Source organism: Strigops habroptila, chromosome 6 (genome assembly GCF_004027225.2).
Source record: "Strigops habroptila isolate Jane chromosome 6, bStrHab1.2.pri, whole genome shotgun sequence".
Lineage (NCBI taxonomy): Eukaryota > Metazoa > Chordata > Aves > Psittaciformes > Psittacidae > Strigops > Strigops habroptila.
In genome coordinates, this window is record NC_044282.2 from 72,233,072 (window position 1) to 72,257,094 (window position 24,023).

General features: G+C 44.9%; 1 protein-coding gene across 2 annotated transcripts in view; it reads right to left on the reverse strand.

The window, feature by feature from the left end:
• The window catches only part of REL (REL proto-oncogene, NF-kB subunit), a 33,017-nt gene extending 11,880 nt beyond the window's left edge, over window positions 1-21,137 (reverse strand). Inside the window, exons 1-4 of one of the 2 annotated variants that reach the window (XM_030489941.1) lie at window positions 20,931-21,137; window positions 15,503-15,645; window positions 12,560-12,708; window positions 8,113-8,204 (exon numbers count right to left, since the gene is read on the reverse strand). In XM_030489941.1, the coding sequence (XP_030345801.1) occupies window positions 8,113-8,204; window positions 12,560-12,708; window positions 15,503-15,645; window positions 20,931-20,937 (391 nt within the window). In that variant the 5' untranslated portion in view covers window positions 20,938-21,137. Of the gene's footprint in view, window positions 1-8,112; window positions 8,205-12,559; window positions 12,709-15,502; window positions 15,750-20,930 lie in introns of those variants that run through there. The other variant, XM_030489940.1, reaches the window with a different exon arrangement.
• Between the last annotated feature and the right edge of the window lie 2,886 nt (window positions 21,138-24,023).

Consider the following 24,023-nt stretch of genomic DNA (forward strand, 5'->3'; position numbering starts at 1 on the left):
AGGTTATTAAAAGCAAACAAAACCGGGGCAGACAAACACACTGAGTAATGCCTGGAGTATGGCCGGCCGGAGGATGGTCGTGTCATTCAGTGCTATTTCACCAACTTCTGCACAGGAGGACAGCAGACAGGGTTAAACCTGACTAACCTGAACTTATTAAAGTTAAGAAACGCTGTCGAAGAGTTTGGGAACAGTAAGTACTGGAAGAGGAGAAGAGTCACTGCTCCATCAACCTGAGCAAGCTCCACTCAACCAGCTCTACTGAAACCAGTGACGTGACACACGTGAAGCGAGGAGCAGATATGGTAAGAAAAGGGCTCAAACACAACGTATGAATAAAAGGAAGAAGTGCCCTGGCTTTGGCAAGGGTTCAACTTCCTCTTCTGACTGCTTCTCGCTGTGTGGTACCACACCTTACTGGCTTCATCTGAATCCAACCAAAAGAGCTGGAATCCAGCCAACAACCTGGGTCTGTTCCTGGGATGGCCCCATCTAATGAAAAACTAGCCTTAACCTGGCAGAAAATCATTTTCCATAGGTACCTATGTGAACAGGAGGATGTGAAAGGATGTTTCCAAGCACAGCTTTTTTATGAGGGGAAGGAGAGCTTTTAAAAGTAATGCTCGGCAGCTCAAACACATAGAAATTAAAGTGATATTTTCAAAGAATTTAAATTCTAAGGTAAATATGGGGCATGAGGCCAAAAAAAAAAACCAGCCATAAAAATACCACCAGCACAATGGTAAAAGAAAACTAACCTCACTCACCACGATTCTGGGAATAGAATTTCAAAAGCAGTAGTTGGAGTTACAGCTGGGGAGTATTTATTATCTGGTCTGCACCTCAAAGGGGCTACAACAGCTAGTAAATCCTTTCTTTATCAATCTGTGTACAACTCTGCTGAAAGAAACACTGATTCCCCAGCTTAAAGAAATAATTACCTTTGAAATAATTCTCTAATCCATTGAAATAATTCTCTAATCCATTATCTGCTAACATGGGAAGAGACCGATACAATCCCAGCGTGAGCAGGAAAAAAACCCACCCCATCCATTCACACTAAATCCTGAACTGCTTCCAACGTGAGCTGGCTCATCAGAACAGCTCACACCACACCACAGGTTTGGGTTGTCCCCATCGCAGAGATTTCAGTCACTAAAGTCCAGAGATGCCCCACGATGGTCTTCACCATCCAGAAAGGCCAATGAGATAGCATTCATCTGATGATATTACCAGGGGATTAAGGGCTCTGGTGTTTACTCATGAGGTGGTGCTACAGGGAAAGTGAAAGTTTATGGTGAACGCCAAAGAGAGATGATGAAGTGTTTGGGGTTTTTGACTGATAACACCATACCTGATTAAACAGCAGATTCCTCACCCTCACCCTCCACCCAGCTTCTACGTAATGAGGTCAGAAACCTCTGGAGTGGGTGGTGCTGGAAGTACTGCAGCATCTAAACTTAACCTGCATGGAAACTTCCAGAGCAAACGATGTGGTGTGACACACTCAGAGAGGGCTCTGCTGTGAATACCATTTACCCTGCAAAGGGACACCGTGTGACCTTCCCTTCTCAACAAGGGGCTGCGGGGACACACAAGCCATGGCAGGTCTCTAACGAAGAGAATGACCTCCCACAGACAACACTGCTTCACCAAGGAAACCACTGAGGAACACATACCATTACTAACCACCGTGAGCTGTATTCTGCCTTTTCTCTTATGCACATGATGGTTTTTAATTTAGGGATATGCTGGGAGCTCAGTTTCATTTGAGTGATGACACAGACATGGTTTGCCTCAAGCATTTTCCTCCTGGAGTACAAAGATACCCCCTCAGCCCTGATACCAACTGATCATAGAATGGTTTGGGCTGGAAAAGACCTCATCCAGTTCCAACCCCCTGCCACAGGCAGGGACACCTTCCACTAGAGCAGGTTGCTCCAAGCCCCTGTGTCCAACCTGGCCTTGAACACTGCCAGGGATGGGGCAGCCACAGCTTCTCTGGGCACCCTGTGCCAGCGCCTCAGCACCCTCACAGGGAAGAGCTTCTGCCTAAGAGCTCATCTCAATCTCCCCTCTGGCAGGTTAAAGCCATTCCCCTTGTCCTGTCCCTACAGGCCCTTGTCCAAAGCCCCTCTCCAGGTTTCCTCGAGCCCCTTTAGGCACTGGAGCTGCTCTAAGGTCTCCCCTCAAGGAGCCTTCTCTTCTCCAGGCTGAACCAGCCCAGCTCTCCCGGCCTGGCTCCAGAGCAGAGCTGCTCCAGCCCTTGGAGCATCTTCGTGGTCTCCTCTGGACTTGCTCCAACAGCTCTAGCTCAGTTTAACTCAGCCTATGCCAGAGGTTTTGCATAAAAGACCAGCTCTGCCCAACCTCCCATTTCCAGCACTACTCTTAGGCTGGTCCTAGCTCTCATATGGTGAAACCAACCAAGGAACAGGGCTGGCTCTGTACTAACTTGCTAGAAGAAAAGAGGAGAAGCCTTGTGTTTTCAGTCGGTCCGTTCTCATGACCATTAGTCCCGGTGCAAGGGCAATGGTGGAAGCAGACACAGGCAGTGAAAGGAAGGATTGATGACCCCTTCCACTCCTGGTGCTGATTTGTGCCAGGTTCAACCAGTCAGGGAACTGGGTGGAAGTCCCAGGTCCCTCTTGGTGCTTGGGAGGTACACGTTGGATGCAGTTTACTCCCCCCATGCTATGCCCACACTGGACCCCAAGTATTTGACTGATGTCTCCTATAGCTGAACTCTACACAGCAAAAAAAGACCTCACCAGCCAGTTTAATGCTACATTTGCTGCTTCTAAGTGAATTACAATCACAAAGGCACAAAGGAAGGAGCAGATGTCCTGCTGTGCTGTTTGTCCCTCGCTGACAGAAACAGAATATGGTGCTCTCTTTGAACCTGGGCTTTAGCAACTGGATACCTCCAGCTGCTCAGCTACACATATAGAGGCACAAACACCATCTAGTAGCACTTGCTGAGAGGTAGAAGTTGGGAAGAAGGGGAGGGAAGCGCCATGGCAGCGCTCTGTTTCTCCTCCTGATACACCCATGCCGGGTTTATGCCTCTGTGATCCATGAAGAGATAAGCTGCAATTAATTCTGCAGGAAAAAGAAACCTTTGCACGTACCTATAAACACAACATGTGTCAGCAACGCTCAGTGATTTAAATAAAGCAAAACCTTTGTTATTAGTGCAAATGACTGAAATCCAGATGTCAGTCAATAAATACCCGAACTACCATGGACACATTCCCCTGTTTTACAGAAGAAACACATGGAAGGTGGATGGCCTGGCCTCATAGAAAGGCCAAGGGAAGAACTGGGAATACAAATTAACACTTGCAAAACTCAGTCCTCGTTGTGTCTAGACAATGTTTTTCTGAATCTGGGCTCTTTTCCTGGAACTAGATTTAAGCAAATATACACATCAGCCTCCATACATTTGTAGCACATTATTTAGTAGATTCTGATTATAGTAAAGGTCAGCATTTTTTGTGTCTCTTCTTGGTAATTTTCATTTTTCAACAATCTGAAAAGGGGCTGTCCTTTAGCTTAATACACACATTTCAGCATAAACAGCAGGAAGCATTTACATGAGGAACGAAAGAACAAAGGGCTTTTCCAAAGGTAAAAGCTAACGTCATGTTAGGATCAGGACATTCAGCTTTCCAAGCGGATTTGCTCTGTGCCTCTTCAAAAGCAACTCACTCTTACCAAGATTTTCAGCTTGAGAATTTAGGTGGTGGTTACAAATTGCTTTAATTTAAGGACAGAAGTTTAAAGTTTCTCATAACATCTCTCTACAACTGCCTGACAGGAGGATGGAGCCAGGAGGCGGCTGGTCTCTGCTCACAAGGAACAAGGGATGGGACAAGAGGAAACAGCCTCAAGCTGCACCAGGGCAGGTTTAGATGGAGATGAGGAACAATTCCTTCTCCAGAGGGTGCTCAGGCACTGGAACAGGCTGCCCAGGGCAGTGCTGGAGTCACCGTCCCTGCACATGTTCACACACTGTGTAGCTGAGGCCTCAGTGCCATGGGTTAGTGGTGGCCTTGGCAGTGCTGGGGAACAGTTGGACTTGATGATCTTAAAGGTCTCTTCCAGCCTGGTTGATTCCATGATCTGGGGCTTTCTCTATAGAATTAGTGGCCCTAGTGAACGTGCCCAATGTGGGTGATGGGTGTCAGAGGAGAGGGGGACCTATGAGTGAGGGAAGCTGCTACTGCTGCAGCTGCGGTGAGTGCAGGAAGCCAGCGTGGGGCCGAGCGCGGCGGAGGCGTGCGGGGGGTGTCGTGGAGACGGTGACGAGCGCGAAGCCCCCGCGGGTCAGCTGCTCGCGGGCGGAAAGGGGAAGCGGTGAAGGAAGGAGTGTGGAGGCAGCCGGAAACACAGCGAGGTGCTTGTCAGCAGCAGCGCTGACACGGGAACGGGAACCTTGGGCACGCACCGAGCTCCAGGGAAAGCCAATCTCATGCAATGGGTTGGGTTGGAAGGGACCTTAAAGATCATCCAGTTCCAACCCCTTGCCATGAAGAGGGTTATTTATACCCTCCTGATCCAATGCCTGAAATCTGGCAGTTCTCTGGGTTTCTCCAACTCTTGGGAGTCACCCATTTCCCTAGGAAAAGGCTGGTCCTCCGTCATTGCTAAATACAGTTTTCCCCCTAAATTTAAAGAACACGTTCAGGGCTTTTCCTCATTGATAATTAACTCAAGTTGTTATTAAGTCAATTGTTGTCTCTATGTCAAGTCACACCCACCCACAAAAGCTCTTAACTGAAAACTGGCTCTTCTTTTAATTTGAGTTGGCCGTACATCAGACAATGCACGGAAAGACAAGGATATGGCATAACTCAACAGCTACTAAAAAGAAAACAAACACCGTAGAAAGCAGACGTGGACCAGCTCCACTGGAGGAGTAACTCTGCTCCTCCAATGCTATTTATATGATCATCATGACAAGGAGTCCTAGTTACTGTGCACCATCTCCTTGGCATGCTCAGGAATGAGAGGCAAGAGAGATTTCTAGAATTGGTTAGCTTATTAAAGGACAAAAATAGACGTATGTATATACAGATGGTAGATATATAGATATATATGGATGCACTTAGTGAACACAATAGATCACAAACATACCCAGAGACAGGGTGGAACAGCAATTCTCTCTCAAACAAGGCTAACCCAAGAGGATCAACCGGAGGCCAAGTCATCCCACTTGCATCCTACTGAATGCACACACTGTACAGCCTACACTGGACTTAAGGGACAAAGGCTGACAGCTGATTGTGGGGAATTCATTGTGGAACAGCCTTACAGGTACACTTGCAGAATGACTCGGACGCAGACAGCTCCAGCAAGGTGCACAGCATGGTTTGCAAACACCAACTTCTGATCACCCAGGGGTTCACAGACAGACATCAGCTGTGTCAACTATATAGGCAAGAGTGCTGGAGAACATGATCTTAAAGCCCACACATCTTGACCAAGCAACTTCCTACCGTTGCTGATGACGACCCTTATTCAGTACGTGTCCATACTGTATGCTGGAAGGGTAGGATGGGAGGGATGACACCACCAGAGGATTTGCGTTAGGGCTCACCCTCCCTTTGCATCCCACTTGTTTGTGGCACCTGGGCTACCCTGGAAGATGACAGCCCCTTTCACAAAGAACACAACTCTGTGGACTCACACCTTGCTCTCACTTCATCCCTCACTGACAAGTAATATGCATGCTGGCAGGCTGGAGGCATTTTGCATCTGTTAATAGGGTCAACACTGAACCTCTGCCCTGAAAGGAGGCTCAGGACAGGGACTATTTGTTCCAGAAGGTGGGAAAGAAAAAGCAAAAACCACCAACACAAACACCCCGAAGGCTGCTTTTCAGCTCCATGAAATTCCTTTTATGATGCTTATACAAGAAATGAGTAACACCAACTTGCAACCTGCTTCAAGGATGCACCTAACTCAGAAATGTCTCTAAATAGAGGAGTCAGATGCCTTTCTGAAGACACGCAAATAAAGCACAATGCAGGATGGATACAATACAGCCTGTGCAAGTGATACTCTTCTGACCTTAAAAAACAAACTAATGCCATACATAAAACTTTCAATCTTATCAAGCAGCGAACATGATGGTGAGTGCTGCTAATGAAACCCTGCTTTGATCAACCGAGTACACCTATATTTCTGTCACCAATCCTGTTTTATTAGACCTTGGTCCTTGGCCTTTCTGGGCTCTGCTTCGCGTGGGACTGCCCTGGAGGCCATTCCCAAGCAGCTCTGCTTTGTGCTGACACGTTAACAAGTGCCAAAAGGCAATTCCAGAGGCTGGGGATTGCCAGCGGCCCCTTCTCAGCACAACCCCTGCCGAGAGCAGGGTTCTGCCCTGTGTGTCACCCATGCGAGGCTCTCCCTGCCGCCAGGGCAGGGCTGTGGTCTCCTCTGCTGCTGGGCTGGTGGGAAGTAGCTCAGGATCTGCCCTGATGCCTGTAACAGCCCCAAAATGATCAGTGCATTTGGAGTTATGTGCCAGCCACTGTGAAAATCTCCTGTCAAATGACTGTAGTTGAGCATTTGTTCACTATTACACTCAGCAGTGCTATGAACAGAGCTAGCTATGTGGTAGCTAAAGTTTATTTGGTGAAATACACGTACAAAAAAGGATTTTATCATGTTCTTTACTGCACGACATCAAGAGATTTTATCATGTTCTTTACTGCATGACATCAATGCATTTTTTTATTTACGGAGTAAAACAAAGCCAAGAGGGCTGCAGAGAAGAGTTCCCCTTTTTTGTTTGAAATCAAGTTAGAGCTGGCTGAGTCAAGGTAACATGATTAAACTGTTTAAGTGCTGCTGATGGACTAAACCCATGTAAAAATGGGTTTTTACAGATGCTGTTGTGTGCATACATTATCAGAACCAGGATTACTGTTCAGATGAACCATTAGAACCATCAGCCTGACTCCAAATGGCTGCTCTACAATTAAGAAAAACACTCAAAACACTTCTCACTCTGTAATAATTTCACCAGGCTTCTTTTTGTCTCAATTCAGGGACATGTGTTTTGAAGCAAGCCAGAAAGCCAGCTCTCAGCTCTCTAAGAAGGGTCTTACCTGAATTCAGCAAGACTTCTGTGAGTATTAATAATAAAAAGTATTTGGAAGATCTCCAAGTTCCTGCCACACTTAGGCAAATACATGACTGCTTTAGCTAATAGTTTTGGGGTATTTATGCTTTACATTTAATTCTTCCCAGTTGTGCCTGTGTGTTCCCCACCCCATCTCTGCATTGAACTTTACAATCATACAGCCGTGGGATGAATTCAGCAAGTTGATCTGAGGGGAAACCACTCTTTTGTGAGTTGGTTTTCCATTGGAGCAACTTGCTGAGTCCATGTAGCCTCACAGGCTCTGTATCTGGGGTGAGGAAAGTAGTAGGAGTGTGTGACCAGGGATGGAGGGAAGAGGAGGGTGACTCTTTGAGAGCAGCCCACAGATGAGCCATCATCTACAACTACAGTGGGTAGAGCCTCACTGGTGTGGTTCTGTAGCAGCACAACCTGCCTCAGACTTGATCAAGATCACTACGACCATGGAGCTCCTGAGAGCCTCTACCAGCTCCTGTGCTCTAAAATCAAGCGAGCAGCAGCTTTGAGGAGTCCTGAGCTCCTGAACTGCCTGGCTGAGGGGTCACAAACACCAGTGTCACAACAAGAGAAGAGATGGGATGGTGGCAACCTAGATTTAGCTTGGTTTAAGTTGTTGCACAGTGATGCTAATTCAGTCTTTCATTTTCATAGCTGCCCAAACCGGGGAAATCTGATTCCTAAGACACTTGCAGAAGTTTCCAGGGCAGGTTTCTGCTGCTATCCCATTGCTGCTCCCCAAGCAGCAACTCACATTGCTGCTGGGGATAAAGGACAGGGCAACTATTCAAAGAGATTCGCCATGTTATGACAATGAGGAAAGTCTAGGAGAGGCACAGAAAGGGAAGACTGTTTCCCCCCCAAAAAAAGAGACATTTTGGAAAAAACAAAGCTCCACAAAAGCAAAGGCAGGACAAGCGGAACCCACCACCCTCACAGTGAACCAGCTGATTTCTACTCACCATTGAAAGGGTTGATCTTCTTGGAGATTCGTAAAGAAATTGATTCCTTCAGGTCTTTCTTCTTCACACACTGAATGCCCAAATTCTGAAAACTGAAGCACATTGGGCAGCATTTCAGCAACTAATAAAATCTTCAGTGTAGAATATTCAGTAAGTTATTTGATGTTGACTCGTGTGGTAACACACAGTGTGAGAAGTGGAAAAAAAGCTTATTTTGAGAAGGGTGTAAGATCTGGATGCTGGTTTTTCTAAAGTAAGAGCAGAAACAGAAGTGAAAAACACTAAAATACAATCCTAAAGAATTTATATTCTTTATTCATATATATATTACTGTATTAAAAGTGTTACTCTGCAGTAAAACTACAGAGATTACACAGTTAAATACTCGATCTCGCGTAATTTATAGTGACAATTACTTTTGCTATCAATAAAGCCGCTGGTTTGCATTAGTTCAGGATTTTCTCTCCCCTGCTTTTGTACCAGGGAATGTAAATTTCAAACACTGTTTTAAAGGGGTTTTTTTGAAACAAGTCAAAACAGGTCTTTAAACCTGGCATAGTTATGGAAAAGTTCTGAGGAGCTGCAGCTCTTCCTGATTTGCATAAGAGCGCAGGTCACCCCGATGCAGGAGGTGGGGGGAGTCCCAGGCGAGCTCTCGTTCCCACATGGAAAAACCATGACATCATCAAAGCTGAGTGGATGTAAAGCAGGAAGTAAGAAAAAAATGCAAAGAAATCTCTGTGTTTCATGATGTTACAATAAGCCCAGAGGACGGGTCGCGCCAGCAGGCATCTGTATCCAGAAGCACTGGCTATTTCCCTTCCTTTGAAACTCCACAAAAGCTCTTTGCTAAGCCTAAATACCTAAAAAACCACTTTAATGCACCTAAAGACACTCCTCAATGCACCTAAACGTACTCCTCAATGCACCCAAACATACTCCTTGTCCCTGCCAGCACTCTCAAGAAGAGTTCTACGCTTCCCTGCTCCGAACAAGACTACCCTGGCGTGACGTTAAGTTTAATTTCCTTGAACTCCCTTCCCTGTTCCAAATATGCTCTGTTCAGAGGTTCCCAAATCCTCTGCACTCAAGCTCCACTTCCAGAACCTTCATTCACCAGCGGAATGTGTAAGCTTCCCTTTGAAGCTCAACATGATAACCCAGAGGAGAATAAAACACAGTAGCATCTCATAACTCAATAAAGCACTCTGGTTTCATATTCTGGCTACTGACATGCAAGATCTGTACTTTGAGGAACAATCCTATTTCTATCTACTCTTGTGGGCAGCACTTTTTTTAGGGCTTGGTCACAGCAAATACTACTTTTTCTCAGGCTTGGTCACAGCACGTATTACTTTTTCTCCCCCAGAACACTCCATCTATTCCACAGATTCAGTCTGAAGCACACTTCAAAAGCGATAAACAGGCTCAGTTCCATATTATACTCCCAGTCCCAGCCATCCACCATAAATTACAGATATCAAGCAATCACATACACAGAACTGACCTTGAACAAAAGCTCTACCCAGCTACACCAGACCTAAGAGCCCTTACTCTGCACCGTTCAACCACTGAACAAAGCCTCTCCTGGACAGAAACCAGGACCCATAATTCTCAGGTTATAAATGTCTTCTCCACCATGTGCTGTCACAGCAAAAGTGTCTATTGAACCATCAGTAAACAGAGGGCTGAATCAGAGGAGGAACTGTCGAGAACCTCAGCACGGCTGCAGGGTTTCACATCAGCACTGGCTGACAGGAAGCAAGCGAGATAACGAGAAGAGAGAGGGAGAAGTAGGAAGAGAGAAGAAACATGACAAACATTTAAAAGAAACCTATGATATCACTCATGCAGAGGGACAGCAAGCTAGGAAGTACAAATGTGAGTACACAGGTAGTCACACAAGCTCCAACAGCCATGCTTTTGGCTTGATGTTTTGGCCAGGGAAGGCTCTGATCAAGTTCAGGCAGCAGTACAAAGATCATCAAATCACAGGCAGAACAAACCACTTTGTTCAACCAGAACTACAGGGGGAACTTTAAGCAAGCAGGAAGCAGAGTCATTACTCAAACCAGCCCCAAATCTGGGATTAATAAATCCATTTCTGCAGGAAAAAAAACTCAAAAAATCCAAACAATAAATAGGATTTTCGCTCCATTTGGGATGCTCAGCAAGAGTAAACAGCCAGAATCACTACTAAGAGAGGACACCTCCTGCTCACTAGTATTGTATGAGGCTTTTCTCCAACACGGACTCGAAGAGAAGAATGCGAAGACTGAGTCACCAGCCACAAAAAGGAAAATGACTTTAAACATCCAGATCCAATTATGGATCACACTGTTCTTTCATCTCAAAGCAACCAATGATTTGTTAAAAATGAGTGTACCGATGCTGGAAACATTTCAAAGAGAATGTTTCGAGCCTCCTCCCATCAGTGTCAAGCTCAATGGAAGCTTAGAGTTTCACATTATCAATAAAGTGAATTTAGATCACTTACTATTTTGTAGGAAACCAAGAGGCTTATAACCTAATGATATTGAGGATTCAAGGATATACCAAACAATCACAAGGGTCTCAAATGATGAGACACAGCATTACGTGAAAGAACATGATCTGATGTATCATGGAAATGAAATCAGTATTTGCAGGTAAGTATTTGCAGAGCATCCCTGCACTTTCTGGCATTACAGCCTGTAACAGCCTCTCTGCCAGGCCTGCCTCATCCTTACACACTCAGCCTTGTGCAACAGAATGTCAAAAGGAAAAACAATCAGTGTCTTCCTGTATCCGGTGAACGTAATGTAACCAGAAAAGCTGTTAAGCAATCAGGCTTTTCTGCTTCGGATTAGAAGACACAGAGTTGAGAGCAGGAAATGGGATGGGCCAGAACACAGACATCCTTTGACCTTGAGTGAGGAAGCTTGATTTGAGAGAAGAGAAAGGAGAAGCTGGTGAATGGATGGTCAGAGGAAGATGCAAGGTCCCTTAACAGCTGTTAAGCTGTGAGATATTCACAACTGCCTTTTAGACAAGGTGAAGGGGAACTCTATTTGCAGGGAAGCTGACGAGGATGAGGTCGCAACAATCATGGTGGAAGGTTTAAGTGCCTGAAGGGACAGCCCTACCTTTCTAGAGAGGTGTAATAGTAGGGGAAAAGTTATAGGAGTTACATTTACTAATCCTTTTCTACCATTTGCCAAGTAGGACAACACTGTGAACCAAGCTAAAAGCAATAAAGTAATAAAGCTATTAGCATATGTAAGAGCAAGAGACAGTACAGTCAACACGCTACATGCCACCTGAATACACGGCAGCACATCCATGATCACCTGAGCCTGGGCTGTACGTTGTAGAAGCATCTCCACCATTACAACTATTTATTTCACCATCAGGCAATCATCACCTTCAAACAGAGTGTGTCTTCAGTCCTTTAATAGTGTTCTACTGACTAAACCCACATAAATGCGGAGTAATTTCACTAACATCAACAGAATCACATCAGCCTGAGAGCAGGGCGTAAGAGCTACTTACACATTGAAATATTTACCTCATTTTCTTTCCAGCTCAGTTACCTTTACCCCAGAGCAATAGCCTACTTCCAAGTTTACTACGTCGCAAACTGGGAATCACAAACAGCTTGTCAATTCTCAATTCCCCTGTCTGGCAAATATCACTTGACATTTGTTGCAGTTTACTCTGCTTTTACTATATTACATGAGACTTGGTAAACTGACAGGAAATGCCATTCAAATACAACTGGATTTTAGACATTCTTAATATCCTTCCGAATAGCACTGAGAAACACATCTCATTCCAGACTGAATTTTCCTTACCGCATTCTCTTCCTTGCACGCTTGCTCTACAGAGCTGAGCACAATCTGTATTTCTACTCCAAAAAATTCCATCCCAAACAACTAGCAACAACAGTGAGAGCTACTAACATGTTCCTAGATGTGTCACAACCATTATCTTCTAAATTACATGATACTCAGCCAGTGCCAACTTTCTCCACCAGTTTCCAGAAAGTCCAAGCGTAAGTCCCACGGAAGATGTGAACTTCCCTAATCACGGTGAAGTACTAGTTCCAATGTTGTTGTTACCTATTCTATTACTCATCATTTTCACATGTAGGAGAGAGTCACGCTCAAAAGTAAGTGTTACTGAAGAAGAATAAAAAAGGCAAACAAGTGGGAGAAAAGAAAAGGAGACAGACATTGGGAGAATGAACAAAGGAAAGGGTGAGAGGAAAAGAAAAGGACCAAAGAGGAGAGAATTGAAATGTAAGGAAATACTTCAAAGAGGAGCTGCCCTCTCTTCGAGATCAATTAATAAACTTCAGCAAAACCAGCATTCTAATAGCTCTTTTAATCACTAGTAAGTTTTGAAACATAAGATTAGCAAATCACTTGCACAGTTAATCAAACTCCCAAGTAACACCACTACTCACGACAGGACTCGCCGCTCTGGCCCGAACTCTGCTTCGTAGTAGCCATCTCTGCAGTCTTTCCCAACCAGGTCATGAGGATGTGGCTTGTAGGGTTCATTCTTCGTTACCAATGTAGTTCTTATTTTGACTTTTCCAAAATAGTTCAGAATCTACAAAAAAATTTAGATATTTTCTAGATTATAGACATCAGGACTAGTAAAGTCCCTACATATAGGGACATACTTCGTTATCATATCTCGCCTTACAATGAAAGACACAAAATTCAACATAGGTGACCACATAAAAATGCTTTTTGAAGCACAGGGATTTGAGCAACCTGCTCTAGTGGAAGGCGTCCCTGCCCATGGCAGGGGGTTGGAACTGGATGAGCTTTAAGGTCCCTTCCACCCTAAACCGTTCTATGATTCTATGGCAGGTCTAGCTCCAAAGAACTTAGAAAACACTCCTAAAGCCTCAAGGATAAGGATATTACCTGTGGATGGAATACTAAGTAGTGAAAGAGGATCTTAACAGATAGAGCATGACATAACCTCCTATGAAGGTTGGATTTTTAATCCATTCTCAGATGGATATTCAATCCTCTATTCAAGAAGGGTGGCACTGAATTCTCAAGCTCCTACTAGAGCCTTCACAGCAGTCATCAACCTAATTCCATGCGTGCTTCTCAGGTGCATAAAAGTCTTTCCTCATGCTGACAGCTACCAGTGAAGTCACCAAGGGTAGTGTGGGTAAGTAAAAAAAAACAAGAAAAGAATAAAGAAAAACAGTTTGGCCTAAGTCGTTTGAAGCATAACAGAATGAAAACAAATACAAGACTTGCTCAGGCACATGTTTGTGCAGAGGCGAGCTCTCCTCCCCTACTTCCAGTGCCCTATAACTAAGTGTTCTTCTCCTCTTTGAGCCTTTTCTTTCCTCCTCCAACTATCCATCATATATCCTTTCCAGCCAACACCTTGAACCTTTGACTTGACCCGGGCTCTTCTAGATTCCATCATCTCTTAGCTTCTTCAGTCTCCAATTTGGCTCCTTTCTTGGCCTTCGTACAAGCCACCATTACTCTTTACCCTTAAAATCAAACTTCCATCACTCCTTCACCTTCCTGTTGAGGAAGGTGAAATGATCTTACATCATTTCTCTCTCATTTCACACCCAGTCCCCTGAATCTGAAGCCTGATCTAGCCACTTCTGATTCCCCAGTTCCTCCCTGATGATGTTCATCATAACCACACCACGAAATCTGATCTCTTCCTGGCCTCTCTGTTCTCATCCTCATTGATGTTTCCATCTCTAGAGGGGACTCCCCTAGCAACTAATCAGCACTAAAGCCTCCTACGGCCTTCAGGGAGGCAGGAATTCACCTAGAAATCACCTGCTATTGGTAACAATCAGCTCTGTCATCAACAGTCACCTCTGCCAGGATTGCATGGTCACCTACCCATGTCCCATCTTCCCTTTGGGTTCAGGCTGGCCTTCATGTGCAGCCCAGTCCAGGCTAAGAGGAACCAAGGGTTTATCCTGCCCGTCCAACTTGCGCCCTGACACAGCCTTAGGCTGAGAGTCTGTGAAAGCATTTACTCTTGCCAGCAGATTGTGTAGCTCCTTGTTCAAGTGGTAGAGTGCTGGAAAAAAGAGAGTCTGGCAAGATCTCCATTTCCTGCATTCCATAACCAAATCTGGCACTGTGGTAGTCAAGGGGAGGACGTTCGTGTTTGCTTCTTCACTTTGTAATTCTGGCTTCAGGCCTGGATCAGCTTCCACAGTTGCTTTATGTAGTAGAAGCTCAACACGCAACTGCCAATACTATCTTTCTCAAACTCTCCCTCTTCTTAAATAACTTCTATGACTCAGCCTAAAACACCTCCTATTTTTCAGATTTCACATCCTCTGTATCTGGGGGTTTTTTGCTGTGATTCCAGAGACTCCATCTTTGGCTCTACTTTTTATTCTACTTGCAGGCACTGCAAATAGATACACAGCTTCTATTCCTGGGCACTGTAACATACTTCCAGATGGCAAGTACTCTTCACTTCCCATTTATATTTGGGCTATCTCTTCTAATCTCATCTCTGGAAGACTTTCTCCAAACTGAAAGAGATCAAGGAAACACTAACAACTAAAACTTCAAAGAGGAAACCAGGAATTCTTCTCCCTTACCCTACTTCTCTAGGGTCTCTGACAAATTCCTTTGCCCCACATACAAAAGCTACTGCCAGAGTGCTTCCATTCCACCTTTACTGCCTGTACCTTGGTGCCTGCTTTGATCATAGCTACTAGGGCTAGTCTGAATCCCTTCATTCTGGATTTCCCAACCTCTCCATAATGCAATCACCCAACTCGTCTTCATTGCCGGTGCTCTGACCACATAATTCTCCTTCTTAGCTCATTTAAAAACTCTCTATCCCCTTCTAACTTCACATCCTTCATGGTAGTTTCTTCTGCAGAGCCTGATCACAGAATCACTGGCTGCAAGTCACTTCTTTCTTTGCTCAACCTGTACAAAGTGCCTCCTTTCATGTTGTGCCCAGCAGCTTTTCAAAGCCCTCTCAAATCTGGAACGCAAACTCCTTCAAAGCTCTCCCAAAATTCATACCCAAGTCACATAACTAAGAAACCCAAACATGCACACAGAAAAAGCTAATAATGAATGGTTCCCAGACAATGAGTAACTTCACCAAGTTACTTCACCAAGTGTTCCCTCTCTACCCACACTTTGTGAACTACCTCTACACATTGTCCTCTTCGTGTAAATTTGAAACAAAATCTTTTAATGACTAGGAGAAAGGAACTCTTTTTCCACTCTCTTGCAGCTACATTTGCATGCCAAGGAAAGAGTAACAGAACATGAAATTAAAACTATTTTATTCACTGCACTGAGACCAACACACAACTACAGCACAACGTTCATGTGAGCAATGGTACCTCATAGATAAAAGCGGTATTTACCTGTATGGAAGGGAATGTCTTATTGTTTTCAGTACTGTGTTCTCCTGGAATGCTGCCTGCTGATCTTCCCTCACATTTGTATCTGAAACGCATGCCCCTTTGCCTGGGTTGCTCAAATATTTCAATGTAGGGCTCAGGGCCACCTGAAAAACAAAACATTTTCAATGTTAGTACACACTAGAGCTTAAAAAGCAGCAAAAGATATAAGAATTATTGACATTACCATCTTTCCCCTTGGTCTACCTTCTCAGACAGTTTACTCTTCTTTTTAGGCATATGCACATGTTGAAGGTGGAGGGGCAAGGGGAAAGAATAGACTTAAATGAAGCCTCTAGGTACCAATACCATGTAAGTAATTATCAAAGGATGCGCACTCCTCAATCTCACCTAGAATTTAGCGTCTTTTAGCTATTAGAGAATGTGAAAGAAGATTGTGTACAACAGAAAAGCAATCTCTATTTTGAAGGAATAGTTGGTATTTTTAATTATAACACGCTTTTAGGACTGGCTGTCCTCTCAAAGCACAGGTACTCTCAAAGCCAAGTACTATGTTATCCTAAATGTCCTCTGAAAGTGAAGATGTTTCCTCAGAATTCATTGATTTAGTCCCTATTATAGTGAAGCAGAAACTATGCAAATTATGCAAAAAAAACCCAACCCAAACCTATGGGTTGAATACCATCACTGTGAGCTCAGAAAATACCTCATTGCTGATACTGAATTCTACATCTTTAGCTTCCAATCTCCCACAGGGCTAACTTTCTAGTTGCAGAATCTCCCCAGACAGTGAAACCTCAGTAAAAGCTATTGGGCAGTTGTCAAAAAGAGGTTTTCAGGAAACACGAGTGATAACCAAGAATAAGAAACAGCAGAACTCTTGAACAAGTGGGGTTAGAAAGACATTAACTTTGCCAGATGATGTTTTATTGCTAGACAGTAACAACCTATTTAATATATCTCGCTGAGAACATCAAACAGGATAGTCAATCAAACAGTGACAACACTGGAATGGCATGTGAAAAACAAACAACAGAGGGTAAGTAAATATTGTAGATGTTGAATCATCATGGTGCTGCACGATCAGAAGAACGTAGCTTATGGAAATGTCTACTGAGCTCTTTGTCATCTTCATATAATAGCATCCTACTCAAGCCAGGTTGAACATCACAAACAAACATGACAGGCAACATCCTGTGGTAAAGCACTGAGAAAAAGTGCTTGGACTTCAACATAATAAGCAAAATAGTTATTAAATATATTGGAAGTGCTAAAAGGGTGAAAGATCCCCTAGTTCCTTTTGCCCAAGGTCTAGATGGCTCTGAGTCCATAGCATATGAGCTCTGGCAAAGAGGTGGATTCCAATCTTAACTCCATGTATTATGGAGGTTTATGGAGTTAAGCTTCTCTTTTGCTGCACCTCCAATGATTTAGGTATATCTGCCAACACAAAGCCTGGGATTTGTTGATTGCAAAACATCTGCAGTGCTGCAGCAGTTCATACTTAAAGTAAGGAAGTATTATACCCTAAAAGATAAAGTAGTTCAGTAGAAAAGGGATGGAAAGAACTGCATCTCCAGGACAGCACCTGGGTCCAACCTGAATACACATTTCAAGTGTAACATACCTGCCTACGGCTGTGGGATGGCAGCATGTGAAAGCAGCTCTTATGCTGGAATTGTCTTAATACCACGTGCGTTTTCAAAACCTGAATGCCTTTTAAAAAGGCATAATGTACTTCAACTCCAGGCTGTATTTGGTGCCAAACATCTGAGAACTGCGGTTTAGAACTCGCTATACCTTTCCAGCAATTCATCAAATTGCAGTATCTAACCTGACCACCTCCCATCAAGTAGGTTTTCATAACCTTCTAAATATAACATTCACATTAAATACACTTTAGCCATTACTCTAGATTTACTTACAAGGATGGTCCCTTTTCTAGATGCTTCCCAGATAGTACCTAACCCTCCCTAATATAAGTATTGCATATTTCCTTTTTCTGGAAAATAAGCAAGTCCAGCTAAGGGGAGTGGGGAACAGGTACTGATGACAAAAAATAAGCCTGGAAATGATATAAAGCCAGTTTCAACAAGAGAGTAGAAGCCTGAGCTTCTCGCAAAACCAAGCTCACACACCCGTGTATGGCTACTTAACACTTAAATTTACTTCTGCTATTGTATTTATCAGCACAGCCCAGTGGCCCAAACAGAGGAGCTCTGCCAGCAGAGAGGAGGGACTGCTGCGTATCAGCTTCCCATTCCCAACAGGCAGCTGAGGAGAGAGAAGAATCTCTCCTTCCCATTCCTACGTAACACCGTACGTCACAAATACAGACACATACCCATATACTAAATTAAAAATCTATTTTGGAAGTTATAATGACAAAATTGCAGCAAAGTGCCTACTAATCATCTTACCTGGGAGATGCACACGCTTACATAGCTGCTAACCAGACGCACAGTCCACCCACATACACCACCTATTTGTCAAAATCAGCCTCGCTGTTCGAAACTACTACAGCGCACAATCACCTCGAGTCTTTAACTCTCTCTGCTTGAAACAATAATTTCCTTTCACGCTCCACTAATACTTTTGAGGGCTTTTTTTTTCTCAGCTATTAAGTTAAAACTCTGGGCTCAGTGATCTTTACGGGGCTGTGGTTGAAACAAATGTCATTGAAGGCAAACCCACTGCTTAACAGCAGGTGTGTTTGTGGGAAAGTAAAGCTCAGTGAGGTGGTAGCCTCCAGAGATTAAACATTAAACTTTATTTTACCTTGGCTCCCTCTCACTCTGTTTAAGAATCACGTTATCATCTCTATTGAGATTATCGGTGTCATCGTGTTTTGTGTGGAGAGGAAACACGTAAAAGTGTTTGTGTGAACTGAAGGTATTATCAGCACCCTGCAGCCAAGTGGAGGGCTGCTCGGTATTCCCTATTTCTGTAAACCAGCAACGTGCCTCTGAAGTGGCATGGCTTAACTATTTCACAATCTCCTCTCACACAAAGAGCTCTGTTAGTTCCCACACAATTGCTAAAGACCTGTCCTCTTCAGGTCTTGCTGTGTTTGTCAAACAAAGATGAGCTATGGCAAAGAACAAACTCTCTTTGCTAATTCTAGAAGAGAAATGCATGGCCACTTATATCAATCCACCTGCCCACAACTACTCAGGAAAGCATCTGAAATGGAAGAAAAGCAGAAATCTAGCTAATCCTTCATCTAAGTGCTTAAGAGTTTAATTTGCATTTGTAATTAATTATAATTGCCTACACACACGCTAGCAACAGAAACACTGTGCTATGTATTACAACCTGCCTCTTGTTCTGTTTGTTATAGAATTGTTTATTCCCTCTCTCTGTGCCCTGAGTGCTAAATACAACACTACATAAAACACTACTACACTAAATAATTTAAGAGAATATAGGAGACCTATTGTTGCAATTACATACACAAGGAGAATGAGTAAAAGCAGTAACAGGTCCAAGAGTTCACCAGCTTATGCTCATTCAAGAGCCAAAGGCTGTTTTCTTCTCATCTGTTTTGAGCAATACAAAAAGGAACAAAAGGACAATCCCAGAAACTCCAAAGAACACTCCATCAGAGCTCTCCATGCTAAGAAACCTGGGCTGGTTTAATGTTTAACACGGCCTGGGCATTAGGGAAAAGGTGCCAAGCAAAGCGTCAGCGGGATCAAGGGTTGGGACGTTCAGTTTGGCTCCGTTGCTCAAAGGGAGCAGGCTCTGGAGTAACTACACAACTTGTAGTTTTCTCACACATCCAGGAGCACCCTGTGAACAGACTCCAGCAACACCAGTGTGTGTGAAAGCAAAGGAGCTGTGGGTCTTTGTGGAATATGTGAAAGTATCACCTGAAACCCTACGACACGAGACACAGATGGGGAAGCGCTCCCCTTCAGCTTTGCTGTCGCTGCTGATGGATCACTGGTGACCCTGCCTCCTCCACAGCAACAGCCCCGTCTGAAAAGCAAGAGCAGACAATCTACATGTTTACAACCTTCTGCAGCACCTCGGGCAAAAAGAGACGACAGGGCAAGATTTGTTACAGCACATTCCAGCTCGACCTAAAGTAACCGAAAGCGTAAACACATATTTGTTTTAGAAAGCAGTGATCTACCCAGAATCTGCAGTTTCTGGAGTTCTAACCGAGACAAACTGCTCATGAACTTCCTCTTTACTAGCGCAACATTACAGAACAGCAACCAAAAAAGAGGGGGGAAAAAAAAAAGCCAACTACAAAAGCTGGCTTGTACCAGGAAGTTATGAACTTCCCCTACTGAAAAATTCCTTATCTGGTTCCTAATTACACTGAAAATACATTAAGACATGAAGAAAAAGAAAATAAAGAAGTGTGATCTCCTGCTTCAGTTTTGCCACTATAAAATACAACATATTGTTTAAAAGATGCCTCCATACAAATCCACTGTCGTCTCTCCCTGTTAATACTTCACACACCTATACGTTTAGCAAAAGTGAAAGATCATACTTTGCTAAGCAGTAACAGAACACACACTGCTCAGTTCCGAGGCTGGAAAGCATCATTCCCTAGAGATACTACTCCAATTAACACTGCCAAGTCTTAAGTTTTGGGGCTTTTTTTAAACTCTAAGAAAGACACCAAGGAGACACCTTCTGAAAGGATGATAAATTCGGTTTAATTTAGCCTAAAGAAACTTAATTGTGCTTTTTGTTGTAATTACTCAATGCATGATCCCTTATCTATGTTACTTTGCATTTATGTCATCTCTGTTTCTTATTCATTTGCATTCTCACAGGCAAGTTCTTATGTGAACGGGATCCTGCCGGGCATCACCATAGTCTGGACTACTGATGTCTCTAGCCCAGACACGAGACCCATAAGCTTATTTAACACCTAAACATTTTAACAGCACCATTTTAAGACTTAAAGGATCCATTCCGAAACATAACAACCTTGTAAGATCTTGTCGCAACAACCCCGGCATGTTTCTTCATTAACTTTTTCCATCAGCCTACTTAGCAAGCTTCACGGAGGTGGATTTAAAATCAAAAGCAGATGCTGGGGTGACGGGTAAGAGCACTGTCACCCTCTTTCGCACTGTTACTCACCTACCTCCGACTGCCTACGGGCTTAAGTCAATGGTGGAAGAGAAGCCAACCAGCCCTCACAGCATAGAAATAAGAACCAGCCGACACTCGGCCTTTCCCCTACACCAGCGATCGCTTCTTTAGCAACGCAGTTGCAATAACGAAAGGAAGGGCGGAGTGGCCCGGCTTTCCGCATCGCGACGGGCGCAGCCCCAGGGGCACCGAGACGTGCGGGGCACGGGGAAAAGCGCGTCCGCCCCCCCGGGGGCTCTCACTAATACCCCCATTAACACCAGTATCCCCCCAGTACCACGTCCCCGCTGGGTCCCGTCCCGCCGCTCACCCGCCATGCTGACAGCTCCGGCGCACTGCCGCCGCGGGGCTCCGCGCCCCGGCCCCGCACACCTCGGTCGGTCGGTCGGTCGGTGGATCGGTCGGACGGGCGGACACACAGACAGAGCCGAACCCCTCCACGGGCTGCGCCCTTTTCAGGGGGAATTTCCCGTCGGGCGGGCGGACGTGCGCCGCGATGAACCGCCCCCCGCCCGCCTCCGCCGCGCCCCGCCCGGCAGCGGCGCTGGGGACGGAGCGGAACGGAGCGGGGCGGGGGGACGAGCCCCATCGCCCCTCCCGGCAGGAGGAGGGGAAGGGAATGCGGAGGGAGGGCACCGCCACCCCGCCGCGAAGCGGTTCGGACGCCGGCTCCTTCCCTGCGGTCGCGGTGGGCAGGGGGAAAAGTTGTGATTCCATTGACTCGTCCTGTAAGTTGAGAGCACAGCAGAGGTGATTGGAACATAAGAATCATGGAATCAGCTGGGTTGGAAAAGACCTTTAAGATCATCAAGTTCAACCGTTCCCCAGCACTGCCAAGGCCACCACTAACCCATGGCACGGAGGGTCTTGTCTACAAGGTGTGTGAACACTTGCAGGGACGGTGACTCCAGCACTGCCCTGGGCAGCCTGTTCCAATGCCTGAGCACCCTCTGGGGAAGGAATTGCTCCTGCTATCCAGGCTAAACCTCCCCTGGTGCAGCTTGAGGGCTTTTCCTCTTGTCTTGTCACTTGTTACTTGGGAGAAGAGACTGACCCCACCTCACTACAACTTCCTTTCAGATAGTTGTAGAGAGCATAGAATCATAGAATCACAGAACAATTTGGGTTGGAAAGGACCTTAAGATCACCTAGTTCCAACCCCCTGCCATGGGCAGGGACACCTCACACGCATGTTTCTTCCAGGCAGCTCTGCGAGCCTGCACCCTGCACCCTCCTGTTCAGCACACTTTGTCAGCACATAGAAGCCTTTGCAGCATCCCTACACAGCAAGGTTTTGGTTGGAAAGGACCTTAAAGCTCATCCAGTTCCAACCCCCTGCCACGGGCAGGGACACCTTCCACTGGAGCAGGTTGCTCCAAGCCCCTGTGTCCAACCTGGCCTTGAACACTGCCAGGGATGGGGCAGCCACAGCTTCTCTGGGCACCCTGTGCCAGCGCCTCAGCACCCTCACAGGGAAGAGCTTCTGCCTAAGAGCTCATCTCAATCTCCCCTCTGGCAGGTTAAAGCCATTCCCCTTGTCCTGTCCCTACAGGCCCTTGTCCAAAGACCCTCTCCAGATTTCTTCTCAGCCCCTTTAGGTACTGAGGTTTCATCACTCATAACACTGTTCTTTCCCTCTCCATAAGCCCCTAGAGACCACACTCTCCTATAATCCCTGTTTTTCTCAGTTACACAGGTCCTGGTGGTCACACGGAGGCAGCAGTAACAAAACTATATATATTATGGACAGACTGATATGGAAGGGAAGGAAAAACTCATCAGCTACAAGCTGATCAAGTCACAACAGTCAACTTGAGATCTACCTAACCTTCAGAGCATTCTGAATCCAAAATACAGCTCACAGCTCAGACCTGATACAGCAAAATCAAGTGAAGGAGATGAACACGGTGGGAACTACCCCACAGCCCCAAATTCAGATCAGTTGGAGGGGTCAGTGACAAACAAGCAGATGTAGGGAAATGAAAATACCTGTAAAGAGAGGAACACAAAGGAACACCAAGCCCACACCTTGCTGTGGTTACAAGACTGCATTTGGTTAGCAATAAGATTTAGTTATTTTTTTCTCCTCAAATCTTTACTCTGGAATGCAATACACTGTCCCATGTGAAAATACAGTTAAATAAACTGGTATTCTTGAAAAAGAAGCATTAATAAAAGCCTCAAAGAGCACTGCTGCAAGGTACATCACTGAGAGGGGGCTTTTACTTCTCTTTTTCCTACTATCCTTTTTTAAAGCAAAGGTTATTTGGATGTACAGGAATGAACCACAGCAGAAAACGCTGTTCTATAATCTGCAAATCCGTACCCTAACTTAGTTAAGCAGAAGAAACTGCCCAATGCTTGCTATCCTTCCTGCTCTATGCTCCATCTCAACAGGGCTTAATTTTGCCCAACTACCATCAGATTTCCTATGAACAGAAATTATCTTTCTTCATTCCACAAGCAAAACTTCTCTTATTTAAGATTCACAGTTTGTCATACAGTAGGGTTGTTATGCCTCTCTCAAATTTATACCTGAAATCAGAATAGAAGAATCCTGGGGGGCACCCAGGATAACCAGAAAGTCTGTGACTAGCTCTAGAAGATTAAAGGGAAGAATGGTGATGTTACTGTATTTAGATATTATGCTGAAATCATTCCATGGTTGTGGGTTAGTTTCTTGCCAGAACAACACGATTTCTCATTTTCTTTCCCACAAAAGAAACTCCTAAGAAAGGTACAAACCAGCAGTGCCCTAAAACTATGAGAAATTAGGACTAGATCTTCATGTCCTCAGGGATTTCTTGGATTCCCCATGACTGATGATGTAGAACAAAGCAGGGAAGTGGTTCTCATACTCTAAATCAAACTTAGACTTTCTCCGCACACACACAACCCCAAAGAACGCACCAATAGAGACCTCACACAAACCATTCTTCAAGGTGGTAGCTGGGGGTTGAGGTGGGAGTAGATGCTTTTCTCTTGCATTTTCAGTGATGGAGTTAGAAGATGCCAATGGATGGCACGTTAACACGGCATCTCGCTGCTTGTGCTGCTCTGTATAAAAGCAGCAGATAGGAAAACACAAAACCTGGATTTCTCTCCACTAAGTGCCTGCATCCAAACACATTGAAGCTCATGAATGTTAGAATATTAGAAGCTACTTCAGGTTTTTAAATGATCACCTGGCAGTTTTGGACAGCCTTCGTTAACAAGTTGGAACAGCTTGGGAAATGCTCCCAGTTTGAGGACATCGCTGCAGGTCACAGGAGCGATCTGGATAGGATCTTAAAAGGGAAAAGGATGCTGTTCCTCTTGGCTAGCTGAAGCTGGAAAAGCCCTGGGAGGTTATTACCCAGGAGCTGGAGTGTGGATGTGAGTTTTGGTTTTGGACGTAAAGCAG